Source organism: Ranitomeya variabilis, chromosome 2 (assembly GCF_051348905.1).
Source record: "Ranitomeya variabilis isolate aRanVar5 chromosome 2, aRanVar5.hap1, whole genome shotgun sequence".
Lineage (NCBI taxonomy): Eukaryota > Metazoa > Chordata > Amphibia > Anura > Dendrobatidae > Ranitomeya > Ranitomeya variabilis.
Window position 1 is genome coordinate 355471710 of NC_135233.1, and position 16357 is coordinate 355488066.

At 43.5% G+C, this 16357-nt stretch overlaps 1 protein-coding gene across 1 annotated transcript in view; it reads right to left on the minus strand.

The window, feature by feature from the left end:
* LOC143803754 (cytochrome P450 2A4-like) overlaps positions 1–8832 on the minus strand; it is a 170877-nt gene extending 162045 nt beyond the window's left edge. Inside the window, exons 1-2 of the mRNA XM_077281527.1 lie at positions 8697–8832; positions 7729–7916 (exon numbers count right to left, since the gene is read on the minus strand). Of these exons, the coding sequence (XP_077137642.1) occupies positions 7729–7916; positions 8697–8832 (324 nt within the window). The remainder of the gene's footprint in view (positions 1–7728; positions 7917–8696) is intronic.
* Between the last annotated feature and the right edge of the window lie 7525 nt (positions 8833–16357).

The window sequence follows — 16357 nt, forward strand, 5'->3', positions numbered from 1 at the left end:
GAGACTTTTATGTATTTTGGGCAGAATATAGAGTACTGGGGTAACAGGATGATGATTTATGAGGTATGTCCTCGTTTTGGTATCAATTGTTTTGAGTTGTACGTGTTTATCCAGTACCGTATTGATTTTTTGTCGTATAACATATGTAGGATCAGTGTGTAATTTTTTGTAAGTAATGGGATCAGATAGTTGGCGTCTAATTTCCGCCGTGTATTGACTTCTGTTCATAACAACCGTAGCTCCCCCCTTGTCCGCCGGTTTTATAATGATATTTTTATTTCTGCTCAGTGACTCTAGAGCCTGTTTCTCAGGAGTACTCAGATTGTGTTGGACAGGGAGAAGGCCAAGGCGTTGATCGTGGATGGTACTCTTTATATCCCTCTCCAGTAAATTGATAAATGTTTCCACTGCATGGTGTGATTTGGGTGGCATAAATGTACTCGGGTTCCTAAGACCCAGGGAATCAATGGTAAATTTCGGTGAATCATGATCTGGTGTCACGCCTAAGGTGTTGCCCCTGTCGGTGGAGTTAGTATCAAAGTGTACTTTCAACCTTATACTCCTGTAAAAACGTTGAAGGTCTTTTTCTAACTGAAATGCGTCCCATCTAGGTGTAGGACAAAAAGATAGACCCATATTAAGTACTTTCAACTCAAGGGGGGACAGAGAATAATCAGATATATTGACTACCGAGTTTGGACTCCTACCTGGGACCTCAAGGTCATGTGACGGTCTGGTGCTTTTCCTCCTCGATCTCCTGGTGGGCGTCCGCTTGGTCCTAAAAAACGAGGGCCCGGTGAAGTAATCTCGCTGCCGGATCCTGCTGATGAACCCTCTGCTGGTGAGGAACCCCCTGAGCGATAGTTCCCTCTCTGTGTCCGACGGAAGCGCTGTCGTGTTTGGCGGGGAAATGGGTCCTCCCATTTGTACACTCTGTTCGTGAGATAGTCCTCAGTGTCCCTCTGGCACTTTGATCTCTTTCTTTCTTCCAAGGTTTTTTGATGAGTGGATAGTATAGAGTCCACTTTGTCTTTCAGGGTAGAGAACTCGGTACTACTAAGAGTTGTAGTCAATTGGGTCTCAATGGATGTAATCTTTTCCTCAGTAGTCTTTATGGCCTCCTGGAGGTATTCGATGGTTAACAGGATGATGTCGAAGGAACATTTATTCAGGATTTTCTGAAATGTGGTACAGTATTTATCATTGTCGGAAAAGAGGGTGGGTCTCAGGTTGCAACGTAATCCACGAGGTATTTTCCCTTGTCGATGATATTCACCCAACGTAGCGCAATGTAGATCAAATGAAATTAGTCTCTTTCTTTCTTTCTCCCAATCTCTTGTCTTAATGTCCTTGCTGGGGATATGTAGAAAGTCTGTTTTGGTTCTTATCTTGGACAAGATAGTGGAACCAGTGGCCTCATCATATACGTAGGTCTCGGTTGACATGAGTCCGGTCGGTGCTAAGAACTCCAAATAGCTATATAGTAGAATGAACAAAGAGCTAGCACTCGACCGTAGGTGGAAGTTGGTGGTGCAAGTGAACGGAGTCCCAAGACCCCAGAACGTCCAGAAGAATCAAATCACTGCACTCATCATAGTTCAAGTCAAGTTGAAGTGAATATTTATTGAAGGTGAACACGAAGAAATAAGGCAACAAAGAATATTTAACGTTTCGGCCATTCGGTGGCCTTGATCACAACTGATGCTGTAACAAGAATAGAAAAACAGTGTATAAACATATAGTATGTACAGTGCTCAAAAGTAAATAAATATATACAAAATATACAGAGGACTATCCATACAAAGTATGGATATAATGGACCACATGTCAAAGAATGTTTTTAAAGAGACAAAGATGAAATTCATCATTAGCAATAGACCTATGTTAGATACAAGGACTTTAAAAACCAAGAAAGGGTTACTACAAGAAATTATGTATCTAGAGAGATGGTGCAGTAAGTAAGGATGGATAACGTACCCTTAGTAGGTAATTCGTATACCGTCATGTGATAGTAGGGTAGAAAACTCAAAGTAGGGGTGGCCCAGATATTTCCTGTATAGAAAGCAATAGAAGAGCATGATATGATATATATATATATATATATATATATATATATATATAGAGAGAGAGAGAGAGAGAGTAGTATAGATAACCCAGGGGTTGTTGCATGGGGTTAGTGTAACACTGGACTGTATGTGGGATTACACAGCATATATAGAGGTATTTACCAGAAGGAGCTTTAAAGTTCAATTGTATTTGTCCAGGACAGAGTACCACTCGTTTTAAAATATCTATTTTTCATTTATCCCATTCTAATATTTTTCTCATTTTTTTCACTTTATTCATTCATTTTTTCATTTCTTTGGCTCAATTTATCTAGCTTATAATATTATTTCCATCAGTTACATTGATAACTTTTTTACCCATTCAACTCAAGGTGCCTCCAGTACTGTGAATAATCAATTGTAGTTTGGACTCCTACTAGATATCCTGTTCTAGATATTATGGGTACCCCTTTAACATTCTGTTACAGGACATATTTATACCTTGTATGTTTTTTTATATACATCTATTTATATCTTTCTACTGCCTATTATTCAGTGCTCTCAATCTGTTCACATTAATGTCATTTTTCTGATTGCCCCTTATATTGGGCCCAATTAGCGGCTGATACACAGCGAGCCATATACAACCCCATACCACCCATGCCAATAGTGTGTCCCTCACGCTATTTCCAAACATGCTTGTCACTATGTTACACCGTTCCTGCTCTGCTCCTTCCCTAGATACACAGCGCACGCGCCGATTGTCTTCCTTAGTGCGCAGGCGCCGAACTCACTAACATTGGTGCGGTACTGCGCAGGCGCTGGCGTCCGTACGTACTTCCGGTCGCAGGACCGGTGGACTATATTTTGTGCGGCGCTTCCCATGCTGGACGTTGCCGCTTCCACCGCCAAGACACGAGCTGTGTCGGCGTTTCCTCGGTCCCGGACTGCGCATACACTGCGCCACCAATCCATGTGAGACTACGGCCCTATGACAGATAAGTACTCCAAGTAATTACGTCCGTTTTAATATGCCCACATCCCTGGTCTCTAATAGGCAGATCCATCCTATGCTGAGGGTCCCTACTTGGTGTGGAGAACCTTATTTCCCCTACCCACTCCTGGGCTTCCCATGACTATAGGATACGGGCCCTAGACTACTAAGGTACAGTTATTATGGATGTACACAACACACTACTTTTTTGCGCAGCTCTGGGGTTTTTTCAGCCTGTTAATACGTTTATATTGCAGTCTATCCAACATACGGCAGATATTTTAAAACGAGTGGTACTCTGTCCTGGACAAATACAATTGAACTTTAAAGCTCCTTCTGGTAAATACCTCTATATATGCTGTGTAATCCCACATACAGTCCAGTGTTACACTAACCCCATGCAACAACCCCTGGGTTATCTATACTACTCTCTCTCTCTCTCTCTCTATATATATATATATATATATATATATATATATATATATATATATATATATATCATATCATGCTCTTCTATTGCTTTCTATACAGGAAATATCTGGGCCACCCCTACTTTGAGTTTTCTACCCTACTATCACATGACGGTATACGAATTACCTACTAAGGGTACGTTATCCATCCTTACTTACTGCACCATCTCTCTAGATACATAATTTCTTGTAGTAACCCTTTCTTGGTTTTTAAAGTCCTTGTATCTAACATAGGTCTATTGCTAATGATGAATTTCATCTTTGTCTCTTTAAAAACATTCTTTGACATGTGGTCCATTATATCCATACTTTGTATGGATAGTCCTCTGTATATTTTGTATATATTTATTTACTTTTGAGCACTGTACATACTATATGTTTATACACTGTTTTTCTATTCTTGTTACAGCATCAGTTGTGATCAAGGCCACCGAATGGCCGAAACGTTAAATATTCTTTGTTGCCTTATTTCTTCGTGTTCACCTTCAATAAATATTCACTTCAACTTGACTTGAACTATGATGAGTGCAGTGATTTGATTCTTCTGCTCGTTTATCGCTAGGCTGGCTTCTCTATTTAACTCCACTCAGATCGTTGCCTCATGCCTGCTGTCAATGTTTCAGTACTGGTTCAGATCTCTCTTGGATTTCTCTGATGACCTGACTGTTCCAACAGAAGCTAAGTCCCTGCAAGCTTATATATTGTTTATTGCGTTCTGAATATATTTCTTAGTACTTGCTAAGTTCTGTCCAGCTTGCTATCATGATATCTCCTTGCTAGCTGGAAGCTCTGGGGGCGCAGGGTTGCATCTCCACACCGTGAGTCGGTGTGGAGGGCTTTTTGCACACTCTGCATGGTTTTTGTAGTTTTTTTTGTGCTGACCGCATAGATCCCTTTACTATCCTCGGTCTATTTAGTGAAGTCTGGCCTCCTTTGCTAATACCTGTTTCATTCCTGCATTTGTGACTTTCCTCTTAACTCACCGTCAATATTTGTGGGGGCTGCCTTTTCCTTTGGGGAATTTCTGAGAGGCAAGGTAAGGCTTATTTTCCTATCTTTAGGGGTAGTTAGCTCTTAGGCTGTGAAGAGGTGTCTAGGGAGAGTTAGGTACGCTCCACGGCTATTTCTAGTGTTTGTGTGATAGGATTAGAGTTGCGGTCAGCAGAGCTCCCACTCCCCAGAGCTTGTCCCGATTTCCAGTTTAACCATCAGGTCATTTTGGGTGCACCTAACCACCAGCCCATAACACTACCCCTGCTGATGCGGGCATGGCAGGTGCTGCAAATGGCCTGTTTGGGGTTATCGGCAGAGTCTTTAAAAAATAGCCAGACTTGGGAAGATATCACAGGTGGAATGTCAACTTCACTCATGTTGGTGTTATGGGGAAGGGATGCAAGCCTTCTGTCTGTGGCCACCACACTGCTTCTTTCTGCTTGTTGGGGGATATGCCTCCTTCCCCATTTGTGCTGCTGTCCTCGCTATGCATATGTCCTCCTGCCAGGTTGGGTCAGTCACTATGTCATCCACCACCTCGTCTTCCACATCCGCACCCTGATCCTCCTCCTCCTGACTTTCTGGAAATTGTGTCTCATCATCGTCCACCTCTTGTGACACTTTCCCACCATCGCCTTCGTGTAACCGGGGTTGGTCAAAGCTTTGGGCAGCTCTACATGCGATCTCACGATCTCATCTTTCCCCACTTCAAGTTGACCGGCAGAGATTTCTGAATCTTAAAATGTAAAACTGAACAGCTCTTCAGAGTGTCCAAGTGTGGGATCAGTTGTCTCAGGGCACTCGGCATGGTGGGAGGAAGAAGGATCAGGTTGAGGAATATCCTGGCCACACTCACGGCTACCAAGACTTGACCGTGTGGAAGACAAGGTTGTAGTGGTGGCTAAGTGACTGGAAGCATTATCCGCTATCCAACCAACAACCGTTTCACACTGCTCTGGCTTCAATAGTGGTGTGCTGCAGTCCCCCAGAAACTGGGACAGTAAGGTTGAGCGAGAGGATGTGGGTTTTTGTTGTTGCCCACTTTCACCTTGCCCACGGCCTCGTCCTCTGGATGCACCAACAGCATCACGTCCACTTCCCCGTCCCTTGCCCCTTGCCTTAACCATTTTAAATGGACTACTGCACTATTTCAAATGCTCAACACAAATGTCTTTATTACTAGCGAAATAATATGTGATCAGTATGCCTGCAAATCTACGATTTTTCAAACCCAAACACCAGGCAGGCCTCAGTCTGACCTAACAGACTGTATTAATTTTTTTTTTTTAAGTTAATTTAGCGCTGTATAGAATTAGAGTATCACACAGCCACAAAATAAGTACACTGGCCTCCAATGCCCAAACTTGGAGCACAGAGATATATGACGGTTGACGTCATTCAAAGTGGCCTTTGAATTTTTTTGGGTGCTAAATAACGTTGTATAGAATTTGAGTATCACACAGCCACAAAATAAGTACACTGGCCTCCACTGACCAAACTTGGAGCACAGAGACATATGAGGCCTTTTTCGATTAATTTAAAACACCAAAAAAAGGGGCACTAGGGTAGCACACACAACTATGCTATGTATGCCTGACAAACTATCACTTTTCAACAGGCCTCAGTCTGACCTAACAGACTGTATTCAATTTTTTTTTAAGTTAATTTATGCTAAATATCGCTGTTTAGAATTAGAGTATCACACAGCCAAAAAATAACTACACCGGCCTCCAATGTCCAAACTTAGAGCACAGAGATATATGACGGTTGACGGCTGTTTTGTAGATACCACACTGGCAAATCTGTGGCCTTTGAATTTTTTTGGATGCTAAATAGCGCTGTATAGAATTAAAGTATCACACAGCCACAAAGTAAGTACACCGGTCTCCAGTGCCCAAACTTAGAGCACAGAGATATATGACGGCTGTAACGGAAATACGACACTGGCAAATATGTGGCCTTTGAATTTTTTTGGATGCTAAATAGCGTTGTATAGAATTTGAGTATCACAGAACCACAAAATAAGTACACCTGCCTCCAGTGACCAAACTTGGAGCACAGAGATTTATGACGGTTAACGGATGTAACGGAAATACCACACTGGCAAATCTGTGGCCTTTTAATTTTTTTGGATCCTAAATAGCGCTGTATAGAATTTGAGTATCGCACAGCCACAAAGTAAGTACACCGGCCTACAATGCCCAAACTTAGAGCACAGAGATATATGACGGCTGTAACGGAAATACCACACTGGTAAATCTGTGGCCTTTCAATTTTTTGGGATGCTAAATAGCGCTGAATAGAATTTGAGTATCATACAGCCACAAAATAAGTACACCGGTCTCCAATGACCAAACTTGGAGCACAGAGACATATGAGACCTTTTTCGATTAATTTAAAACACCAAAAAAAAAAAAAAAAGGGCACAAGGGTAGCACACACACTTATGCTACGTACGCCTGACAAACTATCACTTTTCAACCGGCCTCAGTCTGACAGACCAGACTGTATATACTGTATATTTTTTTTGTGGAGGGGGGGGGAATTTGTGGAAATAAAAAAAAGGTATATAGACAGTAAATAATCTGCAGCAGCAGGCAGTTATGGAGCTTTGGAAAGGAAGCAGTGGGAGCAATGGACGCACATACAGTGCCTGCAGGCCTTCCACTGATGTGGATATGCTGTGCCCTGCCTGCCTAGCGCTGCAATATCGGGACCCATGCTCTCCCTACTCTCGCTGAAACAGGAGCAGAATGCGGTGAGTAGGGCGGCGCCTGGTCTCTTATACTCGGGATGATACTGTACGGCCCAGCCAATCACTGCACGACCACAACAAAGATGGCTGCGGCATTTCATGGCCTGGCAGACAATCCCTGCACCATGATTGGGTCTCTAAAGTCTGCCAAAACTGCTGGGTGGAGATTGCAGTTACCGCCGAATAATCCCGGAAATGCTCGCTGCTCGGCGAGCACCCCAATACTCGGGCGAGTAACGAATAGTGGCGAGCACGTTCGCTCATCACTAGTATTAACCTCAAACCACCATAGACCAATTATCTTTCAAATGCAAGAAATGTGTTAGTAGTTTCAAAATTTAGGAAGATCTACATAACTTGGTGAATATTGCCCAGTTATGTTTCCCCTTTGTTGGAATCAACACAGTTAGAAACCCTCTTGAAAAATCCAGCCTTAGTCTTGATGTCACTACATGAATTGCACAGGCTTACCTTGGGGATGTCGTAGCCATGAAAGTTCACATGCCTTGCGGTGGATCGAACTATACCCATTGGGATGACATCACTATATCTCTGTATCTCATGTAGGAAAGCATTTGTATAAGGCATATGGTTCCTGTCATCTGCCCTGGGCTCCTTCTCTCGTCCAATCACTTTGTCAATCTCCTTATGTACTTTATCTGTAGGTTAATAAATAAAATGTACAGATAGTCGGCTTATGCTGTTTCAAGCTTCTACAATGTCTTGCATAGGAATGAAAACCGAAGGAGATAGTTATGAAATGAAAAGGAATCAATATCAGATAATTAGTTTTGTGCAGATTCACTTTAATCAGCAGAAATGTCCAGTTGGCCAGCATTTTGCTGGATTCATGCAAATTAAAGTGTAAAACATTTCATGGAATCTGAAGTTTTTAGCAACTTTGGCTCAAATTTTATTAATCAAGAAATGATTTGATCATCTGAAATTAGCAATAATAATTGAAGATGATTTTCACATTGCAACTCAAAAATGGTTATGCAATATCAGTTGGATATTATTTACTGTAGGGTATTCATAAAAGAATGGAAAGGTTGAAGGGTTTTCAGGATTACAATATTGTTAGCATATCACAAATATAAATCCTCAATATCAGATCAATGAGAGTCTAATTCTCAGTTCAGGCACTCAACTCTTTGAGGGGGAATGGTGAGTTGGCCAATACATCATCTCCGAATTATAGATATGAATTTTTCATTTTACATTTTATCCTCCTGTTTTGCAAAAATCGCTTAATGTCTTGGAAATAATATGCCATGACCTAAAAATATATTGCAGCCATGTGAATGACAATTACCACTGTGAGGAGTTTTCTAGGGACATATTGGGTTGTCCTGAATCTGTTTCGAAAGGCCATCTCGAACTTTTAAAGGGACTAAATGGAGGTACCAGATCCAGATAGTATACACCTGACTACTTACCTTGTATCTCAGGATACTTTGCAAGTATTAAGAAACCAAAGTTTACTGTAATTCCAGAAGTCTCAGCACCGCCAAGGAACATGTCAAATATTGTTGATACAAGATTTGGTATGGTAAAAGCAGTATTGTCATTCATCTCTTCATGTAAAAAAAACAACCCAAAGGTTTCAATCATTTTTATTGAGTACAACTTGACCATGGAGAACATAAAGGGAGTCTGTAAGCAAAATTTGACTATGTAAATCAAGTGCAGGCAGTCAGCCCATCTTTGGCGTGGTATGTTATGGCTGGACCTGGTGGTTAGGAGCACCGGGATTGACCTGATAGTCAAAACTACAAAAATAGAGCGAGCTCTGGGAAGTGGGAGCTCTGCTTACCGCAGCCCTAAACTATTATCACACACACTAGAATTAGCAGTGGATCGTACCTGACACTGCCTAGACGACTCTTCACAGCCTGAGAGATAACTTCCCCTAAAGAGAAATATAGCCTCACCTTGCCTCAGAGAAATTTCCCCAAAGGAAAAGAGCAGCCCCCCACATATATATTGACTGTGAGTTAAGAGGAAGGCACAAACATAGGAATGAGACAGGTTTCAGCAAAGGAGGCCCGGCTTACTAAATAGACAGAAGATAGATAAAGGGATCTTTGCGGTCAGCACAAAAAACTACAAAAAGCCACGCAGAGTGAGCAAGAAACCCCCCGCGCCGACTCACAGCGCGGTAGGTGCCACTCTGCAACCCAGAGCTTCCAGCTAGCGAGACAATATCATGATAGCCAGCTGGACAAAACTTAGCAGGTACTGAGAAATGTATTCAGCACAGAAATGAACAACAAATGAGCTTAACAGGGACTTAGCTTCTGCTGAAGTAGACAGGTCATCAGGAGATCCAAGTGAGATCTGAACCAGTACAAATACATTGACAACTGGCATCAGGTAACGATCTGAGCAGAGTTAAATAGAGGAACCAGCCCAGTCTTTAAACGATGCAGCTGAGGAAGCCACCTCCAGACCAGCAGCTCCACTTTCAGCCACCAGAGGGAACCAACGGACAGAGCTCACATAAATACCATTCCTGACCACAGGAGGGAGCTCCAGAACAGAGTTCACAACAGTACCCCCCCCCTTGAGGAGGGGTCACCGAACCCTCACCAGAACCCCCTGGCTGATTAGGACGAGCCAAATGAAAGGCACGAACCAAATCGGCAGCATGGACATCGGAGGCAAGAACCCAGGAATTATCTTCCTGACCATAGCCCTTCCATTTGACCAGATACTGAAGTTTCCGTCTTGAGATACGAGAATCTAAAATCTTCTCCACCACATACTCCAATTCTCCCTCGACCAACACCGGAGCAGGAGGGTCAACGGAAGGAACCATAGGCGCCACATAACTCTGCAACAACGACCTATGGAACACATTATGGATGGTAAAAGAAGCTGGAAGGTCCAAACGAAATGACACAGGATTGAGGATTTCAGAAATCTTATAAGGCCCAATAAAATGAGGCTTAAACTTAGGAGAAGAAACCTTCATGGGAACATAACGAGATGACAGCCAAACCAGATCCCCAACACGAAGTCGAGGACCAACACGGCGACGGCGGTTAGCGAAACGTTGAGCCTTCTCCTGTGACAATGTCAAATTGTCCACTACATGAGTCCAAATTTGCTGCAACCTGTCCACCACAGAATCCACACCAGGACAGTCCGAAGGCTCAACCTGCCCTGAAGAAAAACGAGGATGAAAACCAGAATTACAATAAAAAGGTGAAACCAAAGTAGCCGAACTGGCCCGATTATTAAGGGCGAATTCAGCCAATGGCAAGAAGGTCACCCAATCATCCTGATCAGCAGAAACAAAGCATCTCAAATAGGTCTCCAAAGTCTGATTGGTTCGCTCAGTTTGGCCATTTGTCTGAGGATGGAAAGCAGAAGAAAAAGACAAATCAATGCCCATCTTAGCACAAAAGGACCGCCAAAACCTCGAAACAAACTGGGAACCTCTGTCCGACACAATGTTCTCCGGAATGCCATGCAAACGAACCACATGCTGGAAAAACAATGGAACCAAATCAGAGGATGAAGGCAACTTAGGCAAGGGTACCAAATGGACCATCTTAGAGAAGCGATCACAAACCACCCAGATGACCGACATCCCTTGAGAGACAGGGAGATCTGAAATAAAATCCATGGAAACATGCGTCCAGGGCCTCTTCAGGACTGGCAAGGGCAAAAGCAACCCACTGGCATGAGAACAGCAGGGCTTCGCCCGAGCACAAGTCCCACAGGACTGCACAAAAGCACGCACATCCCGGGACAAGGAAGGCCACCAAAAGGACCTAGCCACCAAATCTCTGGTACCAAAAACTCCAGGATGACCAGCCTACACCGAACAATGAACCTCCAAGATAACCCTACTAGTCCATCTATCAGGGACAAACAATCTCTCTGCAGGACAGCGGTCAGGTCTATCCACCTGAAACTCCTGCAGAACCCGCCGCAAATCAGGGGAGATGGCAGACAAAATCACCCCCTCTTTGAGAATACCAGCCGGCTCAGAAACTCCCGGGGAATCAGGCACAAAACTCCTTGAAAGGGCATCAGCCTTCACATTCTTAGAACCCAGAAGGTATGAAACCACGAAATCGAAACGGGAGAAAAACAGTGACCTTTGAGCCTGTCTAGGGTTCAACCGCTTGGCAGACTTGAGATAAGTTAAATTCTTGTGATCCGTCAAGACCACCACGCGATGCTTGGCACCCTCAAGCCAATGTCGCCACTCCTCGAATGCCCACTTCATGGCCAACAACTCCCGATTGCCAACATCATAATTACGCTCAGCAGGCGAAAACTTTCTAGAAAAGAAAGCACATGGCTTCATCACAGAGCCATCAGAACCTCTCTGAGACAAAACAGCCCCTGCTCCAATCTCAGAAGCATCAACCTCGACCTGAAAAGGGAGTGAAACATCTGGCTGGCACAACACAGGAGCCGAAGAAAAACGACGTTTCAGCTCCTGAAACGCCTCAACGGCCGCAGAAGACCAATTCACCACATCCGCACCTTTCTTGGTCAAATCAGTCAGTGGTTTGACAACACTAGAAAAATTATCGATAAAGCGACGGTAAAAATTCGCAAAGCCCAGGAATTTCTGAAGGCTCTTCACAGATGTAGGCTGAGTCCAATCATAAATGGCCTGGACTTTAACTGGATCCATCTCGATAGTAGAAGGGGAAAAAATGAAGCCCAAAAAGGAAACCTTCTGAACTCCGAAGAGACACTTAGACCCCTTCACAAACAAGGAATTAGCACGAAGGACCTGGAACACCATTCTGACCTGCTTCACATGAGACTCCCAATCATCCGAAAAGACCAAAATATCATCCAAATATACTATCATGAATCTATCCAGATACTTTCGGAAGATGTCATGCATAAAGGACTGGAATACAGATGGCGCATTAGAAAGCCCGAATGGCATCACCAGATACTCAAAATGGCCCTTGGGCGTATTAAATGCGGTTTTCCATTCATCGCCCGCTTAATACGCACAAGATTATACGCTCCTCGAAGATCAATCTTGGTAAACCAACTAGCCCCCTTAATCCGAGCAAACAAATCAGACAATAGAGGCAGAGGGTACTGAAATTTGACTGTGATTTTATTAAGAAGGCGGTAATCTATACAAGGTCTCAGAGAACCATCCTTTTTGGCCACAAAAAAGAACCCTGCTCCCAATGGTGATGACGACGGGGGAATATGCCCCTTCTCCAAGGACTCCTTTATATAGCTCCGCATAGCGGCGTGTTCTGGCACAGATAAACTGAAAAGTCGGCCTTTAGGAAACTTACTACCAGGAATCAAATTAATAGCACAATCACAATCCCAATGAGGAGGCAGGGTACTGGGCTTGGGCTCATCAAATACATCCTGGTAATCCGACAAAAACTCAGGTACTTCAGAAGGAGTGGAAGAAGAAATTGACAACGCTGGAACATCACCATGGGCCCCTTGACAACCCCAACTGGACACAGACATAGATTTCCAGTCCAATACTGGATTATGGACCTGTAGCCATGGCAAACCCAACACGACCACATCATGCAAATTGTGCAACACCAAAAAGCGAATATCTTCCCGATGTGCAGGAGCCATGCACATGATCAACTGGGTCCAGTACTGAGGCTTATTCTTGGCCAAAGGCATAGCATCAATTCCCCTTAATGGAATAGGATGCTGCAAGGGCTCCAAGAAAAAACCACAGCGCCTGGCATACTCTAAGTCCATCAAATTCAGGGCTGCGCCTGAATCCACAAACGCCATAACAGAATAGGATGACAAAGAGCAAATCAAAGTAACAGACAAAAGAAATTTAGACTGTAAAGTACCAATGATGACAGACCTAGCAGACCGCTTAGTGCGCTTAGGACAATCAGAGATAGCATGAGTGGAGTCACCACAGTAAAAACACAGCCCATTCTGACGTCTGTGCTCTTGCCGTTCAGTTCTGGTCAAAGTCCTATCACATTGCATAGGCTCAGGCCTATGCTCAGAGGACACCGCCATATGGTGCACAACTTTCCGCTCCCGAAAACGCCGATCGATCTGAATAGCCAAGGACATTGATTCATTCAGACCAGCAGGCGTGGGGAACCCCACCATAACATCCTTAAGGCCCTCAGAAAGACCCTTTCTGAAAATCGCTGCCAGAGCACACTCATTCCATTGAGTAAGCACAGACCACTTTCTAAACTTCTGACAATACATTTCAGCATCATCCTGACCCTGACATAGAGCCAGCAAGATTTTCTCTGCCTGATCCACAGAATTTGGTTCGTCATAGAGCAATCCCAGCGCCAGAAAAAATGCATCTACATTAAGCAATGCAGGATCTCTGGCGCAAGGGAGAATGCCCAGTCTTGAGGGTCACCACGCAACAAGGAAATAATGATTTTTACTTGCTGACTAGGGTCACCAGAGGAGCGAGGTTTCAGGGCAAGACACAGTTTACAATTATTCTTAAAATTCAGAAACTTTGATCTATCCCCAGAAAAAAAATCAGGAATTGGGATTCTAGGCTCTAACATAGGATTCTGAACTAAATAATCCTGAATGCCTGGTACCCTTGCAGTGAGATTATCCACACAAGAGGACAGACCTTGAATGTCCATATCTACACCTGAGTCCTGAACCACCCAGAGGTTTAAGGGAAAAAAAAGACTAAACACACTGCAGAGAAAAAAAAATGGTCTCAGAACTTCTCTTATCCCTCTATTGAGATGCATTAACACTTTCGGGCCAGTTGTACTGTTATGGCTGGACCTGGTGGTTAGGAGCACCGGGATTGACCTGATAGTCAAAACTACAAAAATAGAGCGAGCTCTGGGAAGTGGGAGCTCTGCTGACCGCAGCCCTAAACTATTATCACACACACTAGAATTAGCCGTGGATCGTACCTGACACTGCCTAGACGACTCTTCACAGCCTGAGAGATAACTTCCCCTAAAGAGAAATATAGCCTCACCTTGCCTCAGAAATTTCCCCAAAGGAAAAGAGCAGCCCCCCACATATATTGACTGTGAGTTAAGAGGAAGGCACAAACATAGGAATGAGACAGGTTTCAGCAAAGGAGGCCCGGCTTACTAAATAGACAGAAGATAGATAAAGGGATCTTTGCGGTCAGCACAAAAAACTACAAAAAGCCACGCAGAGTGAGCAAGAAACCCCCCGCGCCGACTCACAGCGCGGTAGGTGCCACTCTGCAACCCAGAGCTTCCAGCTAGCGAGACAATATCATGATAGCCAGCTGGACAAAACTTAGCAGGTACTGAGAAATGTATTCAGCACAGAAATGAACAACAAATGAGCTTAACAGGGACTTAGCTTCTGCTGAAGTAGACAGGTCATCAGGAGATCCAAGTGAGATCTGAACCAGTACAAATACATTGACAACTGGCATCAGGTAACGATCTGAGCAGAGTTAAATAGAGGAACCAGCCCAGTCTTTAAACGATGCAGCTGAGGAAGCCACCTCCAGACCAGCAGCTCCACTTTCAGCCACCAGAGGGAACCCACGGACAGAACTCACAGAAATACCATTCCTGACCACAGGAGGGAGCTCCAGGACAGAGTTCACAACAGTAGTAGACCAGTAGAGCACACCTCCACACCACAGTTGTCAATGAAGGAGGACAGGGGTGGAGTAGGATTCAAAACAAGTACAGTAGGTATGAAGGTTCACTGAACTGCAGCCATGCGAATGGTGCACTGATATGCAGGTACTTGGTCTTGATCTTTTAAGTTAGTTATTAGTGATGAGCGAGTGTACTCGCTCGGATGACCTCCGAGTATTTATGACTGCTCGGAGATTTAGTTTTCATCCGGCAGCTGAATGATTTACAGCTAGTAGCCTGCTTGATTACATGTGGGGATTCCCTAGCAACCAGGCAACCCCCACATGTATTCAGCCTGTCTAGCAGCTGTAAATCATTCAGCTGCCCCGATGAAAACTAAATCTCCGAGCAGTCATAAATACTCGGAGGTCACCCAAGCGTGCTCTGGATAACCCGAGCAACGAGTACACTCGCTCATCACTATTAGTTATGAATGTGATGCTATCCTAAAAGTGTTTAAGTAATGCTGTAATGTGTCAATATATTTTACTTCATATGTAATATAATCATATTTAGATCTTGGGCCCAGAACAAAGTTCTACGGAGTGAAGAGACAGCAGTCGCAATTGGGCCCTGGTGCCTGAGGAGACCCAACAGCGCTATAATGTGTTCTAGATTTTGCATTGAGACTGAATAAGGATGATGGGCTGTTTTTTATGGTTCTGTCCATATAGACATAAAACAATGGTTGTGGTTGGAGATTAACAAATTTATTTATATCTAATTTAATTCTCAATTACAAAAATTTGCATTCCTTAGAACGTAGATTTTTTTCAATTCACTCTACGTGAATTCAGAAAAATAGCACCAAGCTTCAGCTTCATTTTGCTGATCAGCAGATGGCAAGGCAAAACCGTAAAAAAAATAGTACACACCTCTTTGCTCACCTGTCCCTCTGTCCCCATAGCCTCTTTTTTGTCCTTCTCTTTTCCCCTTATCCCATTGCATGCATCCTGTTGTCTTCAATCCAGACCATGGCTTCCATCTTGATCTCTCCCTATGATGTCTCAAGACACAGTGTTTTCATTCAGATGTATAGTTGAAGTGGAGCCAAAGCCAGGACTGAAGAAACTGAAGCGGACACGGAACAGAGGAAAAGAAGAGGAGCTGAGGACCAAACTGCAGGCTCTGGAGACAGCACCTCTAGTGAATAGTTTTTTTGTTTTATTTACTCCCAATGTTTATTATGCATTGGGGTCTGCACAGACATTACATTTGCAAAGAGAAACTTTGCGGTAAATGTAATTTTCTTATAAAATCTGTGCACTTTGGCAAGTTTGAATCTGGGGAAAATGTGATCAACTCTAGATTTTTCTTTGCTGTTGCTAGAAATTTGGTTCTCAATGAAGCTCCGCCATATATAGGCATGTAAATATTCAATTACTACATATATACATATTTTTAGTCCAAATCTTACTTGTTCTGAGATTTTCCTTTGATACAATGGTGTCTACCTCTACATATTCATAGTCTGATAAGTAACA